The 22,691-nt window shown below is 36.1% G+C and overlaps 1 protein-coding gene across 2 annotated transcripts in view; it reads right to left on the reverse strand.

Annotated features, from left to right (window-relative positions):
• Window positions 1-206: 206 nt before the first annotated feature.
• LOC112992374 (solute carrier family 12 member 2) overlaps window positions 207-22,691 on the reverse strand; it is a 66,909-nt gene continuing 44,424 nt past the window's right edge. Inside the window, exons 14-27 of one of the 2 annotated variants that reach the window (XM_064500498.1) lie at window positions 22,255-22,410; window positions 21,167-21,266; window positions 18,174-18,285; window positions 15,185-15,325; window positions 14,877-14,983; window positions 12,822-12,901; window positions 11,535-11,675; window positions 10,726-10,773; window positions 8,993-9,115; window positions 8,694-8,805; window positions 8,088-8,174; window positions 5,694-5,829; window positions 4,093-4,160; window positions 207-3,158 (exon numbers count right to left, since the gene is read on the reverse strand). In XM_064500498.1, the coding sequence (XP_064356568.1) occupies window positions 3,023-3,158; window positions 4,093-4,160; window positions 5,694-5,829; window positions 8,088-8,174; window positions 8,694-8,805; window positions 8,993-9,115; window positions 10,726-10,773; window positions 11,535-11,675; window positions 12,822-12,901; window positions 14,877-14,983; window positions 15,185-15,325; window positions 18,174-18,285; window positions 21,167-21,266; window positions 22,255-22,410 (1,547 nt within the window). In that variant the 3' untranslated portion in view covers window positions 207-3,022. The remainder of the gene's footprint in view (window positions 3,159-4,092; window positions 4,161-5,693; window positions 5,830-8,087; window positions 8,175-8,693; window positions 8,806-8,992; window positions 9,116-10,725; window positions 10,774-11,534; window positions 11,676-12,821; window positions 12,902-14,876; window positions 14,984-15,184; window positions 15,326-18,173; window positions 18,286-21,166; window positions 21,267-22,254; window positions 22,411-22,691) is intronic. The other variant, XM_064500499.1, reaches the window with a different exon arrangement.

A 22,691-nucleotide genomic window follows, 5' to 3' on the forward strand; every position in this document is an offset into this window, starting at 1 on the left:
TCAGTAATGGCCGGCATTCCTCTTGAGAACAAAACACTCGTCTCATACCAGTCACCTGAACAGCTTTTAAGTTTAAATTCCACAATAAAGATAAACATCATCAGATGCACACAATATACAGATTCACTGTTTTCAGCGTTAATCAGTTAATTTACGAATGAGTCCCCCTCTCCCACCAATAAAAAAGGCTTTGTTAGACAAGACAGTTGTATTGAATTCACTTCCTTTTATTGCAGTGACCCTCGGTACAAAGTAGTAACTGCAATAGTTACGTTAAAACATTAGAAAAGCATCTTGTGTGTGACAGTTACAGTACAGTATCAAATATTACATCTTCAAACCCAGTGGATCATTACCCACTAACGCTCAAATCTTTAAATTATTTTCAGTTATTTTTAAATATGTCAGAAAAGCATATAAAAAGAATGTATGTAAAAGGAAACCTAAGTACAAACATAAGTGAACAAACAAATAAATAATTGATTTCTTCAGCTATTGCTGTTTTTCTCAACCCATACAAAGAAACCTAATCTAAAGAAGTTATGAATTGCCATGTGTCAGTGATATTTCATTTTTCAAGTCATTAACAATGATTGGAACATAACTATATTTGGCGTCAAAATCAAAGCAGAAGTTGAAGTGACTGCCACTAACTGACATCTGTTGCTAACAATTACCATTAACCACTGAAGTTTTAGTTTAACAATCTTGAAACTTGACCTTGTATCTAGTGTTAGTGGACTTCTCAGAGTGCATATGTGAAAAGCATCCTACATTATTTCACAGACATTACCCGCCCCATCCCCATATGCATATTTAGATATATTTTATATAATTTTATACACATATATGCATGTATACACACACTTCATTTGGTTTCTGTGTTACAGATCACAAGCAATGGTTTCCTGAATGGGCAAAAAAACCTTTTAAATAAGTGTACCTGTGCACATTTTTAAGATAGCAGCACTAAGTCCATGCCTTACTGTCCATCTGTTTAAAAAAAGGAAAGAAAAAAGTAACCCACAAAACAGTAAGAAAAATGGCAATGATTCCATATTCACAATGTGACATCCTTACTCCCCCCAACAGCCACTGTAAAACCTGTAATAGACACAAGGGTAAGTTTGATTCCCACCCCCTCACCCAGAAAGGAACAGTGCTTTTACTGCAAACTGTCTCATCACAATGTTTATCATAACAAGGTGGGTCCATGCTGGCATCAGTTACCTCACACTTAGCAGCAAAACCTGATGGTTTGTTTCTCTTTTTTAAAAGTGAAATGATTCAATAGATTCAAATCCAACTGATAGAAACCAGCAGGAAAAACAAAACACATTATTTTGCAGTTTACCGATAACCTGACCACAGTGTATACTGCACTATGTAGAACATTTTTATCTTGTATCCTAACAACCTACAGCTCTATCTTGTGACACAATAACTAACTGGCTTGCCCTTCAAAAGGAATTATTACATTTCAATTTGATCTTGTATTTAGCATAAAAAATACACATTTTCTGTGCATCCTTAAATGAAAATCACTGAAGCACTGGTAAACTGAGCCAGTAACAGGTCCAATACTAATATCAAAAGCTTGTGAAATGTTTTTAGGCAATCCTTTCTATCCAAAATATATAGGAATTTTAAAAATAGTTCACATTATTAACCTTTGTATATAGGCTCAAGTGAAATATCTTGTGTAGGTGTTCATAGCAGAACAAATTATGCATTAGTCAAAACATACAATGAAAGGGCACATAAAATTGGCAGTTTCTTTATTAAACATAGAAAAATGTATAAAGTAGGATGTATGCAATAAAGTTAAATTGCAAGATGATCAAACCTGAGTATTATTTAATGGGACTAAGTGTATTTGCTGACAACTGAACGAATTGACCTAAAAACATCTCCCCTAGTAACTAGTGGTCCTTTTAACTATCTGTTGAAAAAAATGCAAGAGAACTTCAGCTTTTGTATTTAATATTGGATGGCCTAGCAAGATTCCACATAGTGTTTACTGTTTTCTGTTAGATGGCATCACATTGGTCATATTTTCCTCATTCAAGCCTTAACTTGAGTTTCGTTTCAAAATAAATTGTAAGTGATACCAAAATGTAAAAGGCCAAGAGCTAGGACAGGTCTCTGTTTTCTTACTGTTTTTAAATGAGAAAAATGGCCTCAGCCTATAACATCAATTCAGTTTCTTGTCAGAGCTACAGAGCAAAGACTGACACACCTTCATCAAGGTAGCTAATGTTAGCTGTGTATCTCACACCAATGCCAAAGAAATACACAATGTCAAATTTCAGAAAAAGATCCTCTCAGCTAGTACAATTAGTTTTATTTTAACTATTACAAAATTTAGTAGTACACAATCTTGACAATAACATCAGGAATTTGTCTTACTCCAGCTGACCTGCCCCAATCCTCACCTTTATTTTAAATCTAACAGATGTAAAAAAACATTCCAAACAATAAACACATACAGTACTAAGAACTAATAGCTCAATGGAAGACTGAAAAGCAGCATTCATTTTTATTGTAATATGGAAGAGACTAGAAACTAAAGGAAGTCTGATCTAAACTCTTAGTTGAAGGCAGATTTTGACATTCTATATAAATTTACAAAATAGGATGTATGGATGAGATTTGGTTAATTTCAGAAGGCACCTCAAGGCTAAAAGGCTTTTATAAATCTATAATCCTTTCATTGATCAAAAATAAAACACTTTTATTGCTGCTATTCAAATAGCAAAGAAAAAGCTTGTCTTGTTCTTCACTCTAACAAGGAATCCTCCCCCATTAAGCAAGATTAAATTACAGAAGATTTAGAATAAAACTGAAGATGTCACAACTTTATAAATACAGTGACTTTCCTTGTGTGCTTTCAAGTCAGTGAAATAGTGAAAGAAGAGTCACTTTTTGCCTCTGTGATGTTAATAATCTATAGAACATCTCAGTCACTCTCCTCTGGGCACTGAAGTACCTTTTCATCATAGCTGTCCCATTTGCAGTACTCTTAGGAATAGAAGGTAAGAACACTCTGATGGTTCCCACGAACAAGGAGAATTGGCGGCAGATCTTTAGACAGAGCTTCTAACCAGGCCATGTATAATGCACTAGAAACTGCACCTTTCCGTGCAACTGGCAAACTCCTATAATTCACAAGAGGAAGGGAAAAGAAAGAAAAAAAGAACAATTAGAAAAACCTTGTAGAGGTCATACATGTAAATATGATTCTGCAAAGAGGTGGGTATTATGTCCAGTTTCTTGTCCCTTTTAGTTTTTACTTTTTACCTCAGAATTCAATTAATGAGTTAAAGAGTTCACACCTCAAGCACCACAGGCCTTGCATCTACTAACACCTGACTTTTGGTCTCTTATCACCATTTTATATTCAGAAAGCTTCATGGAGGATTTTCCTCAGTTGGAGCAAATTTCTTTTAAGACTCTTCAAGTCTTCAAAATACAGCTTTTACTTATGGTGCCAGGTTGTTGCAGTCTAATTACCCTTCCCACAGTCCTTCCAAAACATGTGGTATTGCTGTCTTTTGAAAAACTACTCCAAGTTTATTTGCATTGCTCAAACCTCATTTGCTGCACTACTTCATGGAACTCTGAAACAGGCTCCTGAAGAAAAGCACTGAGGAACCTGCAATCTGCATTCTGCTTCTTTACAGAAAAAGGAATTCCATGGAAATGCATCAGCAGATAACAACGTTGATCAAAGGTAACTTTATCTAGAGACATTTTAGAAAAAGCAGAGTTGAAAGGAAGGACTTGAAAGATAAGGGAATAGTTGGCATGCAAGAGTGGAGGAAATGTGAGAATGCCAAGCTGCATTACAGATGCAGAGTTAATCATCTGAAATAATGTATCAGAAGCATGAAACCACACAGGCCATTCCATATGCATTGGTGTAGTATCTCTGCATTGCTAATAAATTACTTCCAGAAAAGAAACTTGCTTCAGTATGTCTATGCTTCATTGCCAAGGCAGTGTCTTTTTGCTAACCTGTATTTACATATATTTACAGTTCAAATTACAATACTGTATCAATTAGGATAACCATAAAAATCCTTTACTTACATAACAATTATGTTTGCTGTACTTGAATGTTCTTTAAGCAACTCATTTAGCCTAATCTGGCGATAAGTCTGCAATTAAAATGAAACTTGTTAGGAAGATTTTTTATTTATATAAACTCTAAAAAAGTTCATTTATTCAAGAAACATAAAGAACAGTTACGATCAATTGCTGTGTGCCATTAATAGAAAGCATGCATTTCCCCCTCAGTTTGATAGCTTGTTCATTTTTCTGAGATAGCTAGGGTTCCAAGGCTTTGAGAAAGAAAAGTGGTAAGCTTAAGATGTGCAAATAAACCAAGTACTACAGAAGCTAAACCAAAATTTAAGATAGTCCCTCTATTAATGATACCATCCTCCACAGCTGCTGTAAGCAAGAGTCCCCTAAATGCTCTCAAAGGTTAACTACTGCCTGTAAGCTATTAAAGTTACAGAAGTGAAGCCCCACCTGCATTTGCCAAGCTTCTCTCCATAATGGACCCCCTTTTTATACTACTCTATCCTTTCTTAGCATCTTAAGCAGTTCTCCATGTCCTACTGCTTAAGATGACTGCTTAAGATTGTATGAATAGAGTCATTTTTCAGTTTTCTCTTTCTGGTCAACTTTAGTGCTTGTTTCAGCAAACATTTCTTATAGTATTCTTCTCAGATCAGCTGAAGCCTTTAAGCTCTGCTGGCTAGTGTCTGCAGAAACAAATAAGCTATCAGCAGACAAAAAGAATGAATCACTGTAGTTATCTCACTGAAGAGAACTGTGGGGGTGTTTGTGGACATCAGGAATAGCAAGACTTAACTAGTTCATTAACTATAAAATCTTCCTTCCCTTTGTACCTCTTGGTAATATGTAGATATCTTGTCATCAGCTTCTAGTCTATCTGTGCCTACATCTTAGATTCCTGCTTTTTAACACTTATAATGCAGAGACACCAGCCATTCCAATTTCTTCTCTACTGCAAGTCTTCACGCAAGATATCCAAATCCAGACAGAAAGAAAAAGATAAGGGTGAAATACACCCAGAAACATCACTTCTTGAAGAACTTCAGATAACTGAAGCATTAGCTAGCCTTTCCATAGACACCTGTCCATATCTGCATCCTGCTTCAGGATGCTGCTCGAGTTTCCTCCATAGAAACAATGCAGAAGGGATGACTGATATCTCTAGAGTATATGACTGCTTGGGAGAAATGTCAAACCTTTAATTGCTCCTTAACACTACAACTATTTATTTATTTTTAATAATGAAGTGCAAGAAGGTAGTTTGGACTCAGGTTAAAGATCCCACATGCACAAGAGTCACCAAACAACTGACAAACTGTACAAAAGCAGTTTAGGCCCACATTGCCCACATTCATAGAACTCATGTTGTAGATAGTAGAAACATATCCCCCTCAACCCCCCAGTGAACTACCTAAATGGTTTTAGATGGTGCTTTCCACCAGCTATTCATAAAAGTAGCTATGGAAGAGAGAGAGTTACAAGTGTCAGCCCATTGATACTGCATCCACAAATGGCAGTAGGAGACCAGAGGGGCGGGAGGGAGAGAGGGACAGGGGGCCTTGGTGTGTTTGACAACATTTAACACAGCAGTTTAAAGAAAATGGAACCTTTGTTTTGTAAAGCTCCAGTTCATTATCTGTTATCCTCCAAGGTTCATCCTCCTTCATTTTATCTGCAGCTTCTTGTTCTTTATCTTCTTCATGAAGTCTGAATGGCTCTATCATTTCTTCGAAAGCTGCAATACTGAAAGGATTAAGTGAACAGCCATGTTAAAACAGATTTGATACTAGCCTGTACATCAGCAATGACTTTCATGCTGCAGGAAAGTAAGTTTTACTACTATGTAAAAGTAGGATGAACTGAAAAATTTTCACTCCTTTTTGCACATAGAATACCAAATCAACTATTTGCATAGGCACATACAAAAGTTAAGGGTAGATGTTATGATCAGCTGGGGACAACTGTAGAAGCTTTCACTGTTCATTACACAACTAAATATAAAGTTTTAGTCTGTTTTAAAAAAATTAACTTTTGCAAGGGTTTTATGCTATAGCTGCTTGAAAATTGAACAGTACTATCTTGCAAGGCGTGTAATAACATAACAATGACTTATTCCAAGTTAAGTTCAAAGGAGGAGTTTAATATGTCATGCCAAAAAAGATAGTTCGGGTCTCATATTAGTGCCATTAGGATTCTGGCTTTGATATTTTTGTTTTCCTTTTAATCTTTCAAGTATAGTGTAAGAACTGTGTTCAAATCCAGATAATCAGAGCTATTTTGTCTACAGTCTTCCTGTTGCAGTCTTTAGGATGTCAAATGTATTCTGAAATTACTTGGATATTATAGCAAGGACTACAAAAGAAAACCTTAGAACATGAAAGAGTCATTCATTTGTATTAGAAGGAAGAATCACTCTCACTCTACTTTCTTTACCCACATTATAATTTTTGAACAGCAAATAAAGACTGCCATAAATCAGGAAAGACAACTTGTCTTGGAATTTCTCCAACATGTGAGGTATGTGAGAGGTTAAGGAAAAAAAGCCTGAAATGCAGGCCTTATGTCCAATGAAATAATTGATTTTGATGCTATTTGAATGGCTTTTATAAAGAAAAAGAGTTTTGCCGATCTTTTATGGTTTCCCAATTATGCATTGTGAAAGACTAAAAAAAGCATTAAGTAATACATCTCAAGATATAGTGTAATATAAGCATGTGAAACATGTTACATCCAAATAGTTAAACACTCTCCCCTATCCATTTTCAAACTCAGATGTTCCCCTTTCTTTTGGAAACCCCCGCACAATATAAAGAATAAGTATTTTTTCTACCCTTAACCTTAATAACAGTGGTGTTTACTGAAGTTAGTTGATAGACTGACTTCACCTTCATCAAGGGGAAAAAAAAATTAAATGATCTGCTGTTGTTTTCTGGCAGAACAAAAACAAGTATCAACAATATTCTATTAAACAGCACATCAACTGTTAAAAAATAAATAATAAAAATAATTGCATGTAATTCTACAATGTCAACTTTTTATGCACAGAAAAGTGCTACAAATAAGTTTGTGCATTTTACAATAGCAGGCCCCTATCTCAGGGGCAGAAGATATCCGAAAAGCACCAGAGTGCCAGAAGTACCCTACCTTTTTTAGTTACATGATGTATTCTATAAATTTAAGAACAAGTATTTAAAAATCAGGGTATAAAAGAATGCATACTAGCATTTAGATAGCAAGTTGTGAAAGTTGTGAACAGTTATTTCCTAATTTGCATGACTCAACTGAAACCTAACTCAAATTATTCAGAATAAAAAAAATAAATAAAAAACCCACTATCTTAAAATATATGCAACTTTAACTTACTAAAGAAAACTTGACGAGAAGAGATCATCCTTAGCCATCCCTTGATATTTTTATGTTTTATAGATACATTCTATTATTAAAAAATAAAATATTGAAAAAAAAAAAGTATTTGTACCAGAGGCCATCTACAATTCATAGTTTGTTGAAAACCAAGAGTATCACATGTATGATCATTCCCATGCAGTTTAGAAGTCACAACTTAAAAACTATATATGCGTGTGTGTGTACGCACATATACATACATATGTATATATGTTTGTGTATAAACACACATGGGGGGGCGTGCACGAAGGCTATTTAAAAACCAAGCTTCATTACCTTAAACTGAACATCCAAGTAAGATTAAGACCATTTAAAATTTGTAAGTAATCCTCCTTTGTTTAGAGAATACTGCACCACACAAATTGGATTTTTCTAAATCTAACATTAGAGTCTAAAGGCTAGAGATTAAAAAAATACAAAGTTCTAGATTACTGGAAATAGGAGTTATTGCCTAGTTCATTTCCTGCATTTTTCTGAAGCACTTTATGTTATGGGGTCTCCTCTATTAAAATTTTTATGTAGGAAAGAATGAAATATTCAAATTTAATCATAGACATCAAGAATTCAAGTAACAAACAGTATTTTATGAGACTTACTTTTCTTTCTTTGGCTTAGTATTAATATCTCCAAGGACCATGATGTCTGAGAAGTCTATCCGAAACTTACTGAGCAAAGTAGCCATCCTGTATCAGGAAAACAAGCCTTTATACAGTAATTGTATTTCTAATTCTTTCACAGGGTAAATAGACAGGAACTTGGTACTAAAAGCACCAGTTTGAAAGAAAGAAAAGAAAAAAGCAACATAAGTGTGATAGACAGAGAGAGAAGGCGGGGGGACCTCTGTGTAGCACTACGTTACACAAACTAGGCACACTACTATGAATTGACAAGATGCTTTGGGGGAAACATATTTAAAAGCTTACAGTAAGAGAAAAACCCTCCCTTAAAGCCAACCTCAGAATATATCTGAGGAAGAAAGAAAATGCTTGTGTTAGACAATGCTACAGAAGAATTGGTATAACTTGAGCAATCATCCCATCCAACACAATCTGGGGGCAATGAAACTATTCCAGGAGGAGGAATAGAATATGGTCAAACCCCTGCTAAATAATTGAAAGACGGCTAGTAGTAAGAGAAAGTCACCTACTGTGCACTGTTTCATTTAAATTGTATTTAACTGAAATTTTAAGAGGTAAACTTACGCTCTTCTGTCATGATCAATCCTGTTTATTTTTCCACCAATGAACACTCTGATCTTACAATCTTTCCACTTTTTCTTGGTTGTAAGAAGATAGGGAATCAATAGTGTCAAACCTGCATTTTGACCAGAGTTTAGAAATGTATCAGAAAAAACAGAGCAACGTCTAAGAAGAGAGTTTAATATTATAAATTTGTAATATATATGTGAGTTGACTGAAAGATATCTATTAACAGATAATTAAAAATCATTTCAATTTTTTTTTTTTTTTAAAACTTGTTGATAAAGTCTAAAATACATTACCCCCATCATCAAAGAGCCACCAGACATCAATATTGCTTTTGCCTTGTTTCTTCTGGAACTGAGTACTGGCATCAAGAAGTCTTTGGTCAGCCAAGTTTAAAGGAGAAGATGTCCTCTTCGAGCCTGGAAAACAAAACAAAACAAAAAAGCAATTTATTTTTAAAATATTTTGCCTAATAACCCCAAAATTCAAATGCAACATCAGTATTTTGTGATATCTATAAGTTTTAGTCAAAAAAAATTTCTACCCCCCCCCGACTAATTTTGATTGAATGAATATAAACGAAGCAATATTTAGGGACTTTGCAAACTCACATGTTCAGCACTTAAAGATTTAGAACTCCAAGTCATTTAGCAGAGATTTGCTAAATAAATGATTTGCAGGATCTTAAGTTGTTCAGACAAACGATAACATCACATACATACTTCAGAGCATTCGATAATGTACTGTTGCATATGACAAAGATCTCACTTTCCTTAAAACACATGTACACACTAATTTTCTGTTACTTTAACCAAGTAAGAAGACATTTATAAATAAGAATCCCCTCTGAAGCACTGTTCTTCATTTCTTAAATCCATTTTTTCTTTGAGCATGTGGTCAAAAGAAAAGCTAGTTCTAACTGTAGGAATTCTACCTTTTACAGGAAGTAATGTTTTGCATGTGCAAGGTTCTGAGCCACAACATAGACTGTTTTGTGTACCAAGACAATTACTGCATCTATTCCATAGCAGAACAAGACTACAAGGGCAGGTTCAATGAGATTAATATGTACAAATACGCTTTAAAAGCTATGCAAAAAAATCCTAACTCCTTTCCCTTAACTCAAATCTAAATTTGAACAAGAGGCAGGAGTTTGATATCCATCTCGGTCGTTATTCTAGGAGGAATTTTTAAAATTTACAGTACATCTGTGACCGATTTAAATAAGCATACTAGTTTACTGCATACTGGGATTTCTTCCCAACTGTTCTCTTGTACTTCATAACCTCAGGTTTCATTATTAAAACATAAGAGCTTCTAGCTGTTAAAATTACGAAGAAAATATCAGAAAAGTTGACAGTGAGGCAAATATATCACTTAGCTCTCATAAAACCAAAAACTGCTTAATTCATCTCTGTGAAGTAAATATTCAAATAAACAGTCTTCATTATTTCAGATGTTAATCTCACTGATTAGTTATTTTATCTCTTGCTTTGCAAGCTACTGAACAGTCCCAAATACTGCAACAACAACTGTGGCTGTAGATACACTCAATAGACTAACGCAGCACTTGGGAGTATAACACTGGAGAATCCTTCCCTTACTCCTAAATCAAATAATGACCCAGTAAGGTATCTGAGACCCAGAGAACTAAGCAAGTTCCTGAACACATTTCAAATGTCACTTATAAAGAACAAAGTTCAAAAAAAGTCCAGCATGTATATTTTAGACACATGTGCAATCCTTTCTGAGCAACAACTTGCTCTGGAAACTTGCATAAACTTTCATTTTACCACAGCCTAATCCCTGAAAATGAACTGTATTTCAACTCAAGTACAGAGAAACAAACTAACGTTATATGGTTGATATTTTCTCTCACTCTTTCTCATATGTGTGTATATATATATATATATATACATACACACATTTATATATGCAGGGGGGTGGGGGGAAGGGAAGGAGGGGCATGAAAGGAAAACCAAAATTAACAATGTGAATGATTTAACACAAAAAGGTGAAAAATGCCTGCCTTTTTTCAACAGTGGTTGTGTTGGAGTCTTTCCATCCTCGTCCTCCTCTGGAAAATGTTTAAAGATACAAAATAAAAAGGTTAATTTCTTTTGTGATGTTAGTGAAAACACAATTCGTGTATATTAAAACAAAACAAACAAAAAACAAGAAAACCCAGAAAACTTAGAAAACAAAAGGTGTGGAATGAAATGCTACTTCATATGAAAAAGCACACAAATACAGTCTACCATGTCCTGAGAGTGATTTGAACTTCAGGGAGCTGGGGGGAGGGGGCAGGGACAGGGAGGAAACCACATTTCTCACTTAACTGTAAAGTCTCTGTAGGCTTGTTCTTTAAAAAGAACTTAAAGTCAGTTACTGTAATGTCAAAGTTTCTGGAATTATTTTTGTCTTTTAATATGTATATGATAAGCTAATCTGAGATGAAAAAAAATCCTTCCTACATTTAGCAGGCTTAAAAAAAAAAAAAAACAGACTTTTAATATATAGCTTTGTGGCCTGATTCTCAAGCAATTTTTAGTGCCACCCAACCTCATTAACTATTTAAAATGAACTAAAAAAATCCCACATGCTTTGTAGTCCACAAACTGTTTTATTTAGGAACTTGGATCTTAAAGATTTATTTTATGTACTGGTGTGTTCTAAAACAAAATATTTAAGTGGTTAGACATCAATGGCTAGGAAAGCATGAGAGGTTTCTGTGTTTCCCAGACACATGCACCCACCCCTTAAGCATTACCCCCATAAAAAGGGAAGCAGAGAGAAAAATAATGAGAATTCAGATTTCATTGCTAACTAGAAAGTTACCTTTATGTAGAACATGAGTTTTTTCACTGGATGATGGAGCAAAAGCTATAGAAGTGTCTGTTTCAGTCTTTTTGCTATAATCCACTTTTACTATGACATCCTTGGAACATGGAGATTTTTCTTGGGATGATAGTAACTCTTCTTCAAGGAAGGAAGGAAATAAAAAAAGAAAAACCAAAGCCACATTATAAACCACTTATTTGTCCCAAATGGTATCAGGCAGGAGGCATGCAATTAGAACTGTGACTGTTTGCAGTTGGCTAAACTCTATTATGACTGCCTTGCTATAGAGAGAACAAAAAACTTGAAACAAATGAGAAGGAACTAGGAAAGAACAAAAAACTTACTGTGAAGTACAAGGAAGTGCCTCCTCTGAAAATATCTTCAGTTTCCTGCTACTTCCTTCCCAGGTTTTTGGGCACCCCAGCTGTCTGAGTTGAAGTAAACTCAACACCACCCCCAACAGATACCAGTAAGTCTCTCTGACACCTTTGAGTCCCAATTTCCTGGTCTTCTCAGCATTCCCCTGTTCACACTGCAGGGTCACTCCTTGCTGTTTCTCATACTCCTTTGCCTTCTTGCACACAGTAACAAGTTCACTGCCTCCCTCCAAATCCTACCATGCTCATACACTTCCAGAAAAGGAAAAATCCTCCCCTCTTTCTGGAGGGTACCACCTTCACAGCATGTGTTAGGTGTCACGAGCACTCCTCCTCTTTGTAGCCACATTGCATGTAGCCACATTGCATGGAGTGGGCTACAGACAAATGAGACACTATCAAGTTCAGTACACAGTTGCCAACAAAGCTCATGGGCTTTCTTTGTTTTTCTGCTTGAGAATCAACAGAAGTTATGCTGATCAGCTTAAGACCACTGCCTACAAAGTGTAACCAAGTCTTCTACCTTGAAAATACAAAACCTTTCCAAACTTAAGGCAGACTGCCTCAGTGAATGTAACGTCTAAGCGGTGGCAGTCTGGAGAAGGAAGGAAAAAAAAAAAAAAAAAAGAAAAAAAGAGAGAGACCCACAGTTTTCTTGGATCATGCAACTTTTACTACATGAATTTTCTGAGTTTCTGGAATGGGATCCTTAGTACTTCATATCAATTTGCTAGCCTCTTATATTTGTGGCAGTAAACAGTAAATCACTGGGAAGCTGTATATATTGTATCACACTGTTGAACACGGTTTATTCTTATTATAGATATCTTCCTTTAACATCTTCAGAAAATGGTATTAAAAGTAAATTAAAACAGCTGTTCCCCAGAGGAAACGAAATAAATCTTACCTTGTCCCTGAAGGTGAGAAATATCCAAGCCCTCCTTTAGGCGGATGACGACTACACCATACTGAATGTCAAAGGCATCGCTACACAAAAGGAACAAAAATAAAATAGTGTTATAACCTTTTATAAACTTTTCTTTCCCCAAGCACCTACTTTACAACCCTCTTTCACCAAATTTTAGAGACTAAACATTGCTATTTAAATTCCCAAATCGACAATTTCAGTTGCAGTTCCAAATCATCAATTGCATCCATCAGTGAACTGAACACTGTATCCTGAAAAGCAATATATAGCAAGGATATCCGTTCCATTTCCTCTCTCTCGCTCTAACATATAAAACAGTGATAAAAAAAAAAAAGCAATATGAACAAGCCAGTCAAGTTCTGCAGAGATGATGACGGGATCCACTGGGAAATATACATTTTTTTTCTTCAAAAAAGCAAATTATTTTGGGCAAGTCTCCTCAAACTGAAAACTATAAATTCCTGAAATGTTCCAAAACATTTGGGGATTTAAAGAGCTATAAAGTTGTAATTTAGAATCAAATTAGATACAAGTTAAACTTGCCTATTTTCATTATATATGATGGGGAAGAAACTTGTTCCTTTAAAAGACAAACTAAGAGGAAAAACTTGATTATTGTAGAAGCAGGCAACAAGCCTGAATAAACAACTAAGTAAAAGTCAGAGTAAAATGAAGGACAAAACCCAAGATTTCAGCAGAAAAATATGGACTTAACCATATCACACAGTTTGTGTTAGCATTTAATCAGTGTTTTAAATGTAAATATCTCATTACAAACAGTTGTAATTCACAGAACTCCCATGTCATTTCCACAGATAGAAATCCCACAAATTTTTTTTACACATTAAACACTTTTTTGGAAGTAGCAAGATCTGATGTGACGTATTCAAAGTATCAACATATATTATAGTAAATGCAAGGAACAAGTTAAGGTTCACGTAGAAGCAAAGGTTTTTGGACATTTTTAATCCATTATTTAATTTTTCAAATCTCTATAGATTAGATGCATTTCTATCACGCACTTCAGAAATTTTCCATCCAAAAATACACTTGACCTACAGCTACTATCTGCTGGGGTTTCTCTGTAATGTATGTGAAGAGCCACGTGACTTTCTTGGCCATAAGGAGTCCTTTTAGTACAAGCCATTCCAAATCAAAACAAACAAACAACAACAAAAATACCCCCTCCAACATTTCCCCCTATTTTTCCACTGCATTTGGTGTTCCTCCTTTACTCTTAGGGCAGACGGAATTGTCTTTTTCCACCATGTTTTAATCTCTACTCGTAACCCCCCTTCCCTTCCTCCTCCCCCTGGAACAGTAAAGGAGAAGCGTAAAGCACAGTTAAAACCAGTTAAGCGGCGTACAACAAAACAGAACACGTATAAGTGTGACAAACAAGTTTTGCTTTTCTCAAACATGTTTGTAGCACAAGTTATTCTATGAAAGCTTTCAGCCAGAACTGGACTGCCTTTCAGGACTGGCAAATTACACTGGGCTTTCCTTTCCCATCTGCTTTGTTGGCTGCTGCATTACTTTGTGTGTCCAGTGCTGTGTATCATCTACAAGAAATACTTTACTTATAACAACACTAACTGGAAGATACAACTTTGGCATAAGAACAGATTCATTTTTTACACTTAATCCATGCAAAAATTGTAGGAAAAACCCTGCTTTCAATAGAACATACGGTTTAATGCATTCAGCAGACTGACACATGAAACACTAGTTCTAAAGACAGTAACTCTTGAATCTCATACCATCACCCCAAATCTCTCTAGATGCAGAAGGGGTTGTTATCTAGAAACCCAAGCCATTTAAACTATAAAACAGTTGCTTATTAATTTCCACATCAGAAAAAATACTGTATTGAAGATTGCTGGATCAGCAATGTGGAAAATTTGAGAGTCTTTCTGAAAACTCTTAGAGAACTGGTTTAACTAAGATCTTTAGGAAAAAATTCTTTGACTTATGTTCCATTTCAGTACATTTGACAATAAGACAGTTATCTGCACTTCTGCATTTTCTCCTTACTGGAATAAATTGATATAGGTTTCAACATCTCTCATGTCAGCTTGTCTCCAGTTCTTCTTAAATCCAACAACAAGGGTATTAGGTCTCATTCTACCCAGACCAGCAGCCTATGGAGAACACAAAAATATTTTTAAAGCCTAAATTACTTAAACAAACTTTAGCTTCTATTTTTCTTTTAATGCAGAAAACTTCAAGTCAAGGTTTTAGGATAAAATTGCATAATGAAAATATTTCAACATGCACGATATAAAAAACACTTCCATTAAAAAAAAAAAAAAGAAAAAAAAAAGAGGAAGAGACAAGTGTACCTGCATTAAGTACTGCCCTCCATCCCTCAGGTCCTCTGCATGCACTGGTGCATAGAAGGCCTTCATCTTGTTTTTAATAAGCCATCGCTGATATTTGGCCAAATCAGTTGACAGTTCCTTCACAGCTTGCCTCCGAGGACCCTTTCAAAATAAGCAAATAAAATGGGAGAGGGAACAAGTAGTATAAGTACCAGCAGTAGTAATGCTCAATTTCTTATTTCACTGCTAGGATCCAAATCAAACTTGAAGAGCCTCAAAGCATGCTTCCCCACTAAAACCTAAAAAAAAAAAAAACCCTAAAGAAATTAAGCACATTTCCAACAGCAGCAAAAAATAAAGAGTGGACCAGATTCTCATTTTAAGGAAAAGTTTCCTGAAGTTTAAGCATTCTTGTCCCAGCAGAGCACAACCAACTCACCAGCAGGTGGCACAAGCTTGTCCTCGAAAGCATAACATAGTCTTAAAAGAAAAGGATTTTGTAATTAAAGATACACGGTTAGAGGATGACTTAATATTAGGTTTTGTGGGACTCTGTTTCAAGCTGTACTAAAATTGAGTTTGTCTCCCTTCATACATAATCCTACTATTGCTATTTCAGAAAACCTTGGCCAGAGTCGCACCTCTACTGCAGTTCTATGAAAACTATTTCTTGTGAGATTCAACACAACATGCAGAAGCACAGTGTGAAATCTGCATTGCTATTCCAAGATCATCGGACTGTGAAAGCAAGGTTAGAGGAGCCAAAGGCATCAACTGTCAAACAGCAAGACTACCACCGTGTCCTATTTACCATCAAGGGAGTGTCAGAGCTGCCCCAGTCTCTTATGTTTCTTATAAAACCAGTAATTTGACTACATTTACTCCCTGGCTTGCTAGCTTCCACACACCTATCAAATTCTGTCAAATTACTAAGCTACTTATTTTTACATTGTTTTACCCTTTTATGATCTGCAATAGCCATTTCATCTATAGCAAAATGAAAAAGGTGTTCCAGTCCACCTCAACTTCTCTTTTACATATTTTCTTTTTACTACCTCCATCAGGAGGAATCAGTGTGCTCCTCCTAGACAGCAAAATGCAGAAAACAGGATGAAGTATGATCAAGAACACAGGAGCCCCATTCTTGCAAACGGAAACAGCTGTGGTGCAGCTTTCAAAGAAGACAGCATTAACTTAGATCCAGACCATTTTTAGGATAAGCTCCCAGTAAATTCTCAATTCAAAACTGCTTTCCTACAAGAATGATTATACAACATTATTCTTTTCAGGACAGCCCTATTTGTGAAGGGCAGTGATTAAATTTATAAAATCTTGTATCTCAGATATTCCTCAGCTTGTCCTTTGCGCTCACTGTGAGATTGTAAGTTTATAAAGACAGTTATAATGTATTAGCTGGGCCCAGGCGAAGACCTTAAAAGAATTGACAAAAGTCTTCATATGCAATATGAACAACCTACCTATTTAACAACCTAACTAGTTTAAGTTTCTGAAGATAAAACTGGCAAACACTTGCTTAATTAAGAACACAAGTTCTGTGTTGCACTAACTCAATTTGCTGTGAGCTGCTAGTTACATCAAAAGCAAGTCCTATTCATTTAGTGTGACAAATTTAAACACATAAGAGTATTCAAGCTTCATATTTAAAATTCACACTCCCTTAAATGTTGTTACTGATGTGATACAAAAGAGTTTCTCCTTAAAATATAAAGAAAAAAAATAAAATCACACAATCCTAATATGCTAAAACATATTTACCAGTATTTACCAGAGATGCAACAGCCTCTCTACAGCCAACTTAAGTTTCGGAACAGATCACAGAACGACATCCACCTTAAAACACAGTTAAAGACTGAATTCATGACAGTATGATTTTGAAGAACAGTTACTTGAAGCTTGTTTCCGTCCCCCTACCCCTAAAAATGCACCAGTCTGGCCTAGAAGTTTACAGATGTATTCTCTTCCTGTGCTTAAAGGGACCATAACCTTGTGTTTAAAGGGACCTTTTTTTGAAAGAAAAAAAAAAGGGAGAGAGACAGAGGACTGCTGAAGTTGCATCGATGCAGAAAAACAAACAAACAAATCCTTTTATCCTGACAGAAACCAGGGAGGAATGTTAGCAAAATGTTAGGGGCTGGGCTGAAAGGGAAGAGGGGATCAACCTATCAGATAACTGAAGGGATAAATACTAGTTCAAAAGTATGAACAATTGGCTAAATTGATATTGAATTTACTGCTCAGGAAGGTTTACTTTACACCGGGATTTATAAGAAAATATCTATATAGCAATCAATCTCCCCGAAACAATAACACTGGGAAGGAAACCTAGCATTTTCCCAGTTTCCATTACCTACTTCTGTAGAGCCAACTGCAGCAGCTCTGCAGTTTATGTGAGAGAAGAATGACAAGGATTTGTAGGTTTGAATTAATCCAATGTGGCTACAAGTAACAGCAAGTTAAGCTGAAAATGTTGAGGTAAGCCATGCTGCCTCAGCAAGTGCCTCGTGGCACCAAGGATGGGTTAGCTGCATGCTGCTAGTCATTCTGACTGTACTCTGTCTGAAGTATGAGCAAGTACACGAGATTGAAGGACACAAGGACAGAAGACGCTCAGACTGTAATCCAACTTTACTCCTATAAAGCATTTACTCCTAAGCATTTAAGTGCCAAATGATCACAGATACTAATTTTGCTAAGTTTTTCCCTCTCCCATACATATCATGCATATCCTATAGCACAACTCCTATTTACAAGGCTTTCCTCTATCTACACGTGGATGGAAAAGATGCAAAGCAGATGTTGACAATTATGTTAACTGTCATATTAACTTTCAAAGCTTCCTTAAAGATGTAGTACAGCTAACTGGAAAGGTGAGGACCCCTACCTGAGCAGATTCCACAGGAAATTTCAATTTTTGCACTTCTTTCATCTAAAAAAGACAGCTCTGTAAAAAAGACAAGATAACTTTAAAATAAAAAGAGAATACACTCACCATATGCACGTGGCCACAGATCATCAAGCCCACATTTTTGGTGAAAGCATGGACGAGGTGTAGCAAAGCTGGACGTGAGTTTGGAGCACCTGTCATAATTAAGCACTGAGGTCTGGAATAGTGAATTGAGGAAGAAAAGTCAGAATTCATTTCCTGTAGAGTTTTGTTCACTTATTTTCACACACACACACACACACAAAAAATCTTCAAAATATTGGGCATCAGAACATAATCCTCACAGAAGAGGTAGTATACTCCTGTATTCTTACATTATGTTAAATTAGGAAAAGATCAATCTTTCACAGTTGTCGGTGTACCAATGATTATTCAACTGTTTTCAAAGTTAATAATCCCTCTAAGTTTGACAATTTAAACATATAAAAAGATGAGAAACACAATTCAGACAAGACTAAGTCAGAGGGATGAATTTCTTCACCCCATCGGGTCGCATCCTTTTCCATGTTCTAGCTTAGATTCTTCTCTATCAAACAGAAAAACTGGAATTACAGGCTTTTGTATCACTGTCATTCAGAAGGCACAGCCAAACAACTGCAAATTATTCTGGACAGTTTTCTAATCAGTTTTAAAAGTTGACGTATCCAGTCTTATTCAATTCAGAAGATTATAAAAATCACCAAAGTTAATTTGCTATTCTGTCTAAATTCATGTAACAGCTCCAGTTCATTTTCCATACTAGAACTAGTCATTTTTAGGAGGTACCTCTAAAATCCAAAACACTTTTTACCATACATTAGAAACGACTATCACGCTAAAAAGGGTAACAAAGGAGTACTCCTATTGCCAGTGTGCTTAAAATTGGCTTACATGGAGCTCCAAACCTCTTTTGGGAAACAATTGAAGTTTACAAGTCAAAAAGCTCTATACTAGCTTCATAAATGAAAAAAACTAAAGTACTTCCAATGCAACCCCAAATGCATGCTGATCAGCAGAGCATTGACAAGCTATATCAGCACAAACAGAAAGTCACAATTACAAAGAATTTTCCTATAATATTTGTTCATATGAGAAAGTTTGCAATCCAAAACAGACTCCCAGTAGACAGCAATGAGGTTGCAACACTTGATAACAGTTAGGTATTATCAAATATTTATGCCAGCCTTTAGATTTGCACTTGGAAAAGTTTGAAAGTTTCTGCTCTTGATAGCTAAGGAACAACAACCAGGTTTCTGAAGTCAGACTTCTGTTTTCCTATTAATGATAGAACAGGATGTAAGAGACAGTAAAGCATTTGTAAATAATGAGGGATTTTAATGTCATATAGCCTTAGAACTTCAGAAAGAACAGCCATTTCAAAATAAGTCTTCAATTTTTGCATTTTATGCTTACAACAACAGCCAACAGTTTTTATTTTGGAAATAGTAAGTTCTGTTAATACTCATCTGTACACACAATACATCTGTAATTTACAGTTTTACTGTAATAACCATTGAGGTTGTGCTAGTACCTATCATGACTGGCCGACACATCTTAATTCAACTGTCTAACACAGACATTGGAAATACCTCTCCCTGTACCCGTTTAAGAAAGTTTTAGTCACTTCCAAGAGAGGCTAGAGTCAGAACTGGAGTACTTCCAAACTGACGTAGAATACCATCAATCTTTTCTTTGGGAGTAACTCCATCTCTGCCAGGTTCTGGGTTGTGGAATTAAACTCAGCAGAAAATGGCACCTGTATCGAGAATCTCTCCCTCACCTCTCAGTCCTTATTGAATTCTGCCATAAGGAGGCAAAGTCTCCCTCTGTACATAACAGAAGATTTTAGTAGCTAGATTCCCTTGCTAACACACTGACCATGTTCCAGCTATGACAGAATAAGATATTCCTTAGAGCTGCAGCTGCAAGGGTTGATAAACCACCATGCTGGGCATGGGCAGCACATAGGAAGTAACTGTCTAATCTGAAAAGAGACAGGTCAACAGTAAAGGATCACCAAGATTATCAGGAGGCTGGAGCACACTATGCACAAAGAAAGGCTGACAGCTAAGTTAATTCACTCTTAAGAAAAGGTGGCTAAGAAAGGAATCTTATTGTTGTCTTCAATTACCTAGTGAGAGGCCAAAGAAAAAGACAGAGTCAGACTCTTTCTGGAGGTGCACAACAAAAGAATAAGGGGCAGCTGACAAGAGATGACATGGGACGTTACAGTATTAAGAAAAAAAAAAAATGAGGGTGGTCAAACATTGGAAAAGATTGCCCAACAAATCTGTCTTTGGATATACTCAAAGCTTGACTGTATATGGCCCTCAGCAACCTGATTTAACATCAACGTTCGATCTAACTTTGCATCCAGCTCTGCTCTGAGCCAACTGAGTGCAGGGTTGTAAAAGCTCGCCTGGTGACGTCCTGTCCAATCTATGATTCTCTCTACTTGGAGGGAACAGTTTAAGTCGTCAGTGACTTCTGTTAATATTTTTTGAAGCACTTTTCTTCTGGAATAGCGTACTCTGTAAAAGCAGCATATATACTACAGGATAGGCAATTACCTACTTCAGTAGGACACTTTCTGGGCAGCCATGCTGGCTGATGAAAAATCAGTTCTCTTTCAGTTATGTGAAGAATGCTAGTGTAGCCAGTCTGCCATTAGCGCAGTGCAGTAGGAGAGTATCTCTAATGTGAAACGGTTTTGTGTTGAGGAACCAACATCCACATTATACATTCTCATAGATTTTACTTTTGACCAGTTTTAGCCTGATCATGCGGACTGAATGCCCATTAGCAGTTTGAAGCATGTCTTCCAGTTCAGTTTCATCAAAAAAGAACCCCATTCACAGGCCCCAAGACCAGTCCATGATGGAAACCATAAACTGGCATCAAGAGACCTGCTTCTAAAGTGCACTTGTGATCAGAAATAAAATGCTAATGCAGAGATCCCAGAGCCTGTCCAGAATAGTGCAATTCAAAGTTTTTACAACCCATAGGAAGTGAATGGGCAATTTAATGGAAACCATCTTTAGCATTAGCATAACTGCTACCTGAAGTTTTTCACATGATCTTCCACTCCTGAGAGACGAATAGAATGCTGTAGTGCATTCAAGTAAGTCAGAGCTTGTGTTGAGGATCCCCAATTCACATCTGTGGGAAGATTTGAAGTTTCAATATTTTATTAAAAGCAGTTCAATATAAAACTACATGATCACAAAAGGAATGTTTAATACCAACCGGAAACACACAAGATTTAACCTACACCTTAGTAAATTCTGCACAATACTGGCTAACGAACCCTACTGCTAAACAGGTAATTCTATTTAAAGATAACATTTCTGTAAAAGTTCTCTAATACAAGTTGCAGTTTGATATTTTACAGTTTAAAAAGAAAGAAAATGGAGCTGAGTGGTTTCCTATATTTCAAAGAACGTGACAACTTCAGAGTTAAAACTTCACATGGGGGGGGGGGAAGGTGTTTAGTCATTCTATGTCACAGCAAAGGAAGAGTAGTTTAAAAAAATGCTGTATAAGATTAAGTCGAATACTTTAATGAGTAACTTCTAATGAAAAAAAGAAAGAGGAGAAAGACTAGATTTAGCAGTTCCTTTAAGATTTTTACTTTTATGAGGAAATGAAAGTTCCCGATATCCCCCTCTAGTTGTTCCCATACATGTTCTATTTTTGCTAGCTAGAATAAATTTATTATCCAAGTATTTCTTAATCTTCACAGCCCAGTATGTTGTCTTTTCCTTATTGTCAACTTCAGGAACACTTTTTGACTCAACTCTGCTCCATCTGACAAAACATGCTTTTTTGGTGCCTTCAGCACTGCAACCCAAGCTCTTTTCATATGCACCTTTCAGTCTTGCCTTCAAATGTTTATGTTTAAGAACAAACATGTCTGATTTAGATGCACTTTGAATTTTTTTTTCTTTTTTGTGGTGGTGGTGTTGGGGAACAGGGAACAGCTGCAGTGAACATACAGGCATTTCACTACAACTGGAAGGCCAGAAACAGAAGTTTGAACTAGCCAGCTAAACAGAATCAAGTTCTGTTTCCTCAAAAGGCCATGACTTTCTCCTTCCTCTACTTCCCTCCTCCTCCCACCAAAACTAAAAGATACTCCCATACATACCTGGTTTCTTGTAAGTGACATAAATGTAGAGTCCAAGGACTATGACATATGTTAGAAGTGCTGCCCACCAGTTAATGACAAACATCACAATGCAGCACAAAATTGCTCCAACCAGAGAAATCCACATATTGTAGTATTTGAAAGCAGGGCGCCAGCCTAAATCAAAATATAATTTGAAGGATGGGGAGGGAAGAGGGGAAGAAACATTTAATCACTACTCCAGGAGAAGGCAGCAGCTGTTCTTTTTCTCCTTCCTCAGTACTCTGCATTGCATTTCATGGTAATGCACGACAGTTTCAGCAATGTACAAAATAAAGACTTTGACACGTTTACGTTTTGATTTTCCAACACATTTCAAATTAATTTGCATCCTTCTTACAAGGAGGGCAGGATGAGAAACATTTGCATGCCTAAAAGCATGTCTCAAAAGGAGAGTT

Source organism: Dromaius novaehollandiae, chromosome W (genome assembly GCF_036370855.1).
Source record: "Dromaius novaehollandiae isolate bDroNov1 chromosome W, bDroNov1.hap1, whole genome shotgun sequence".
Taxonomy (NCBI): Eukaryota; Metazoa; Chordata; class Aves; order Casuariiformes; family Dromaiidae; genus Dromaius; species Dromaius novaehollandiae.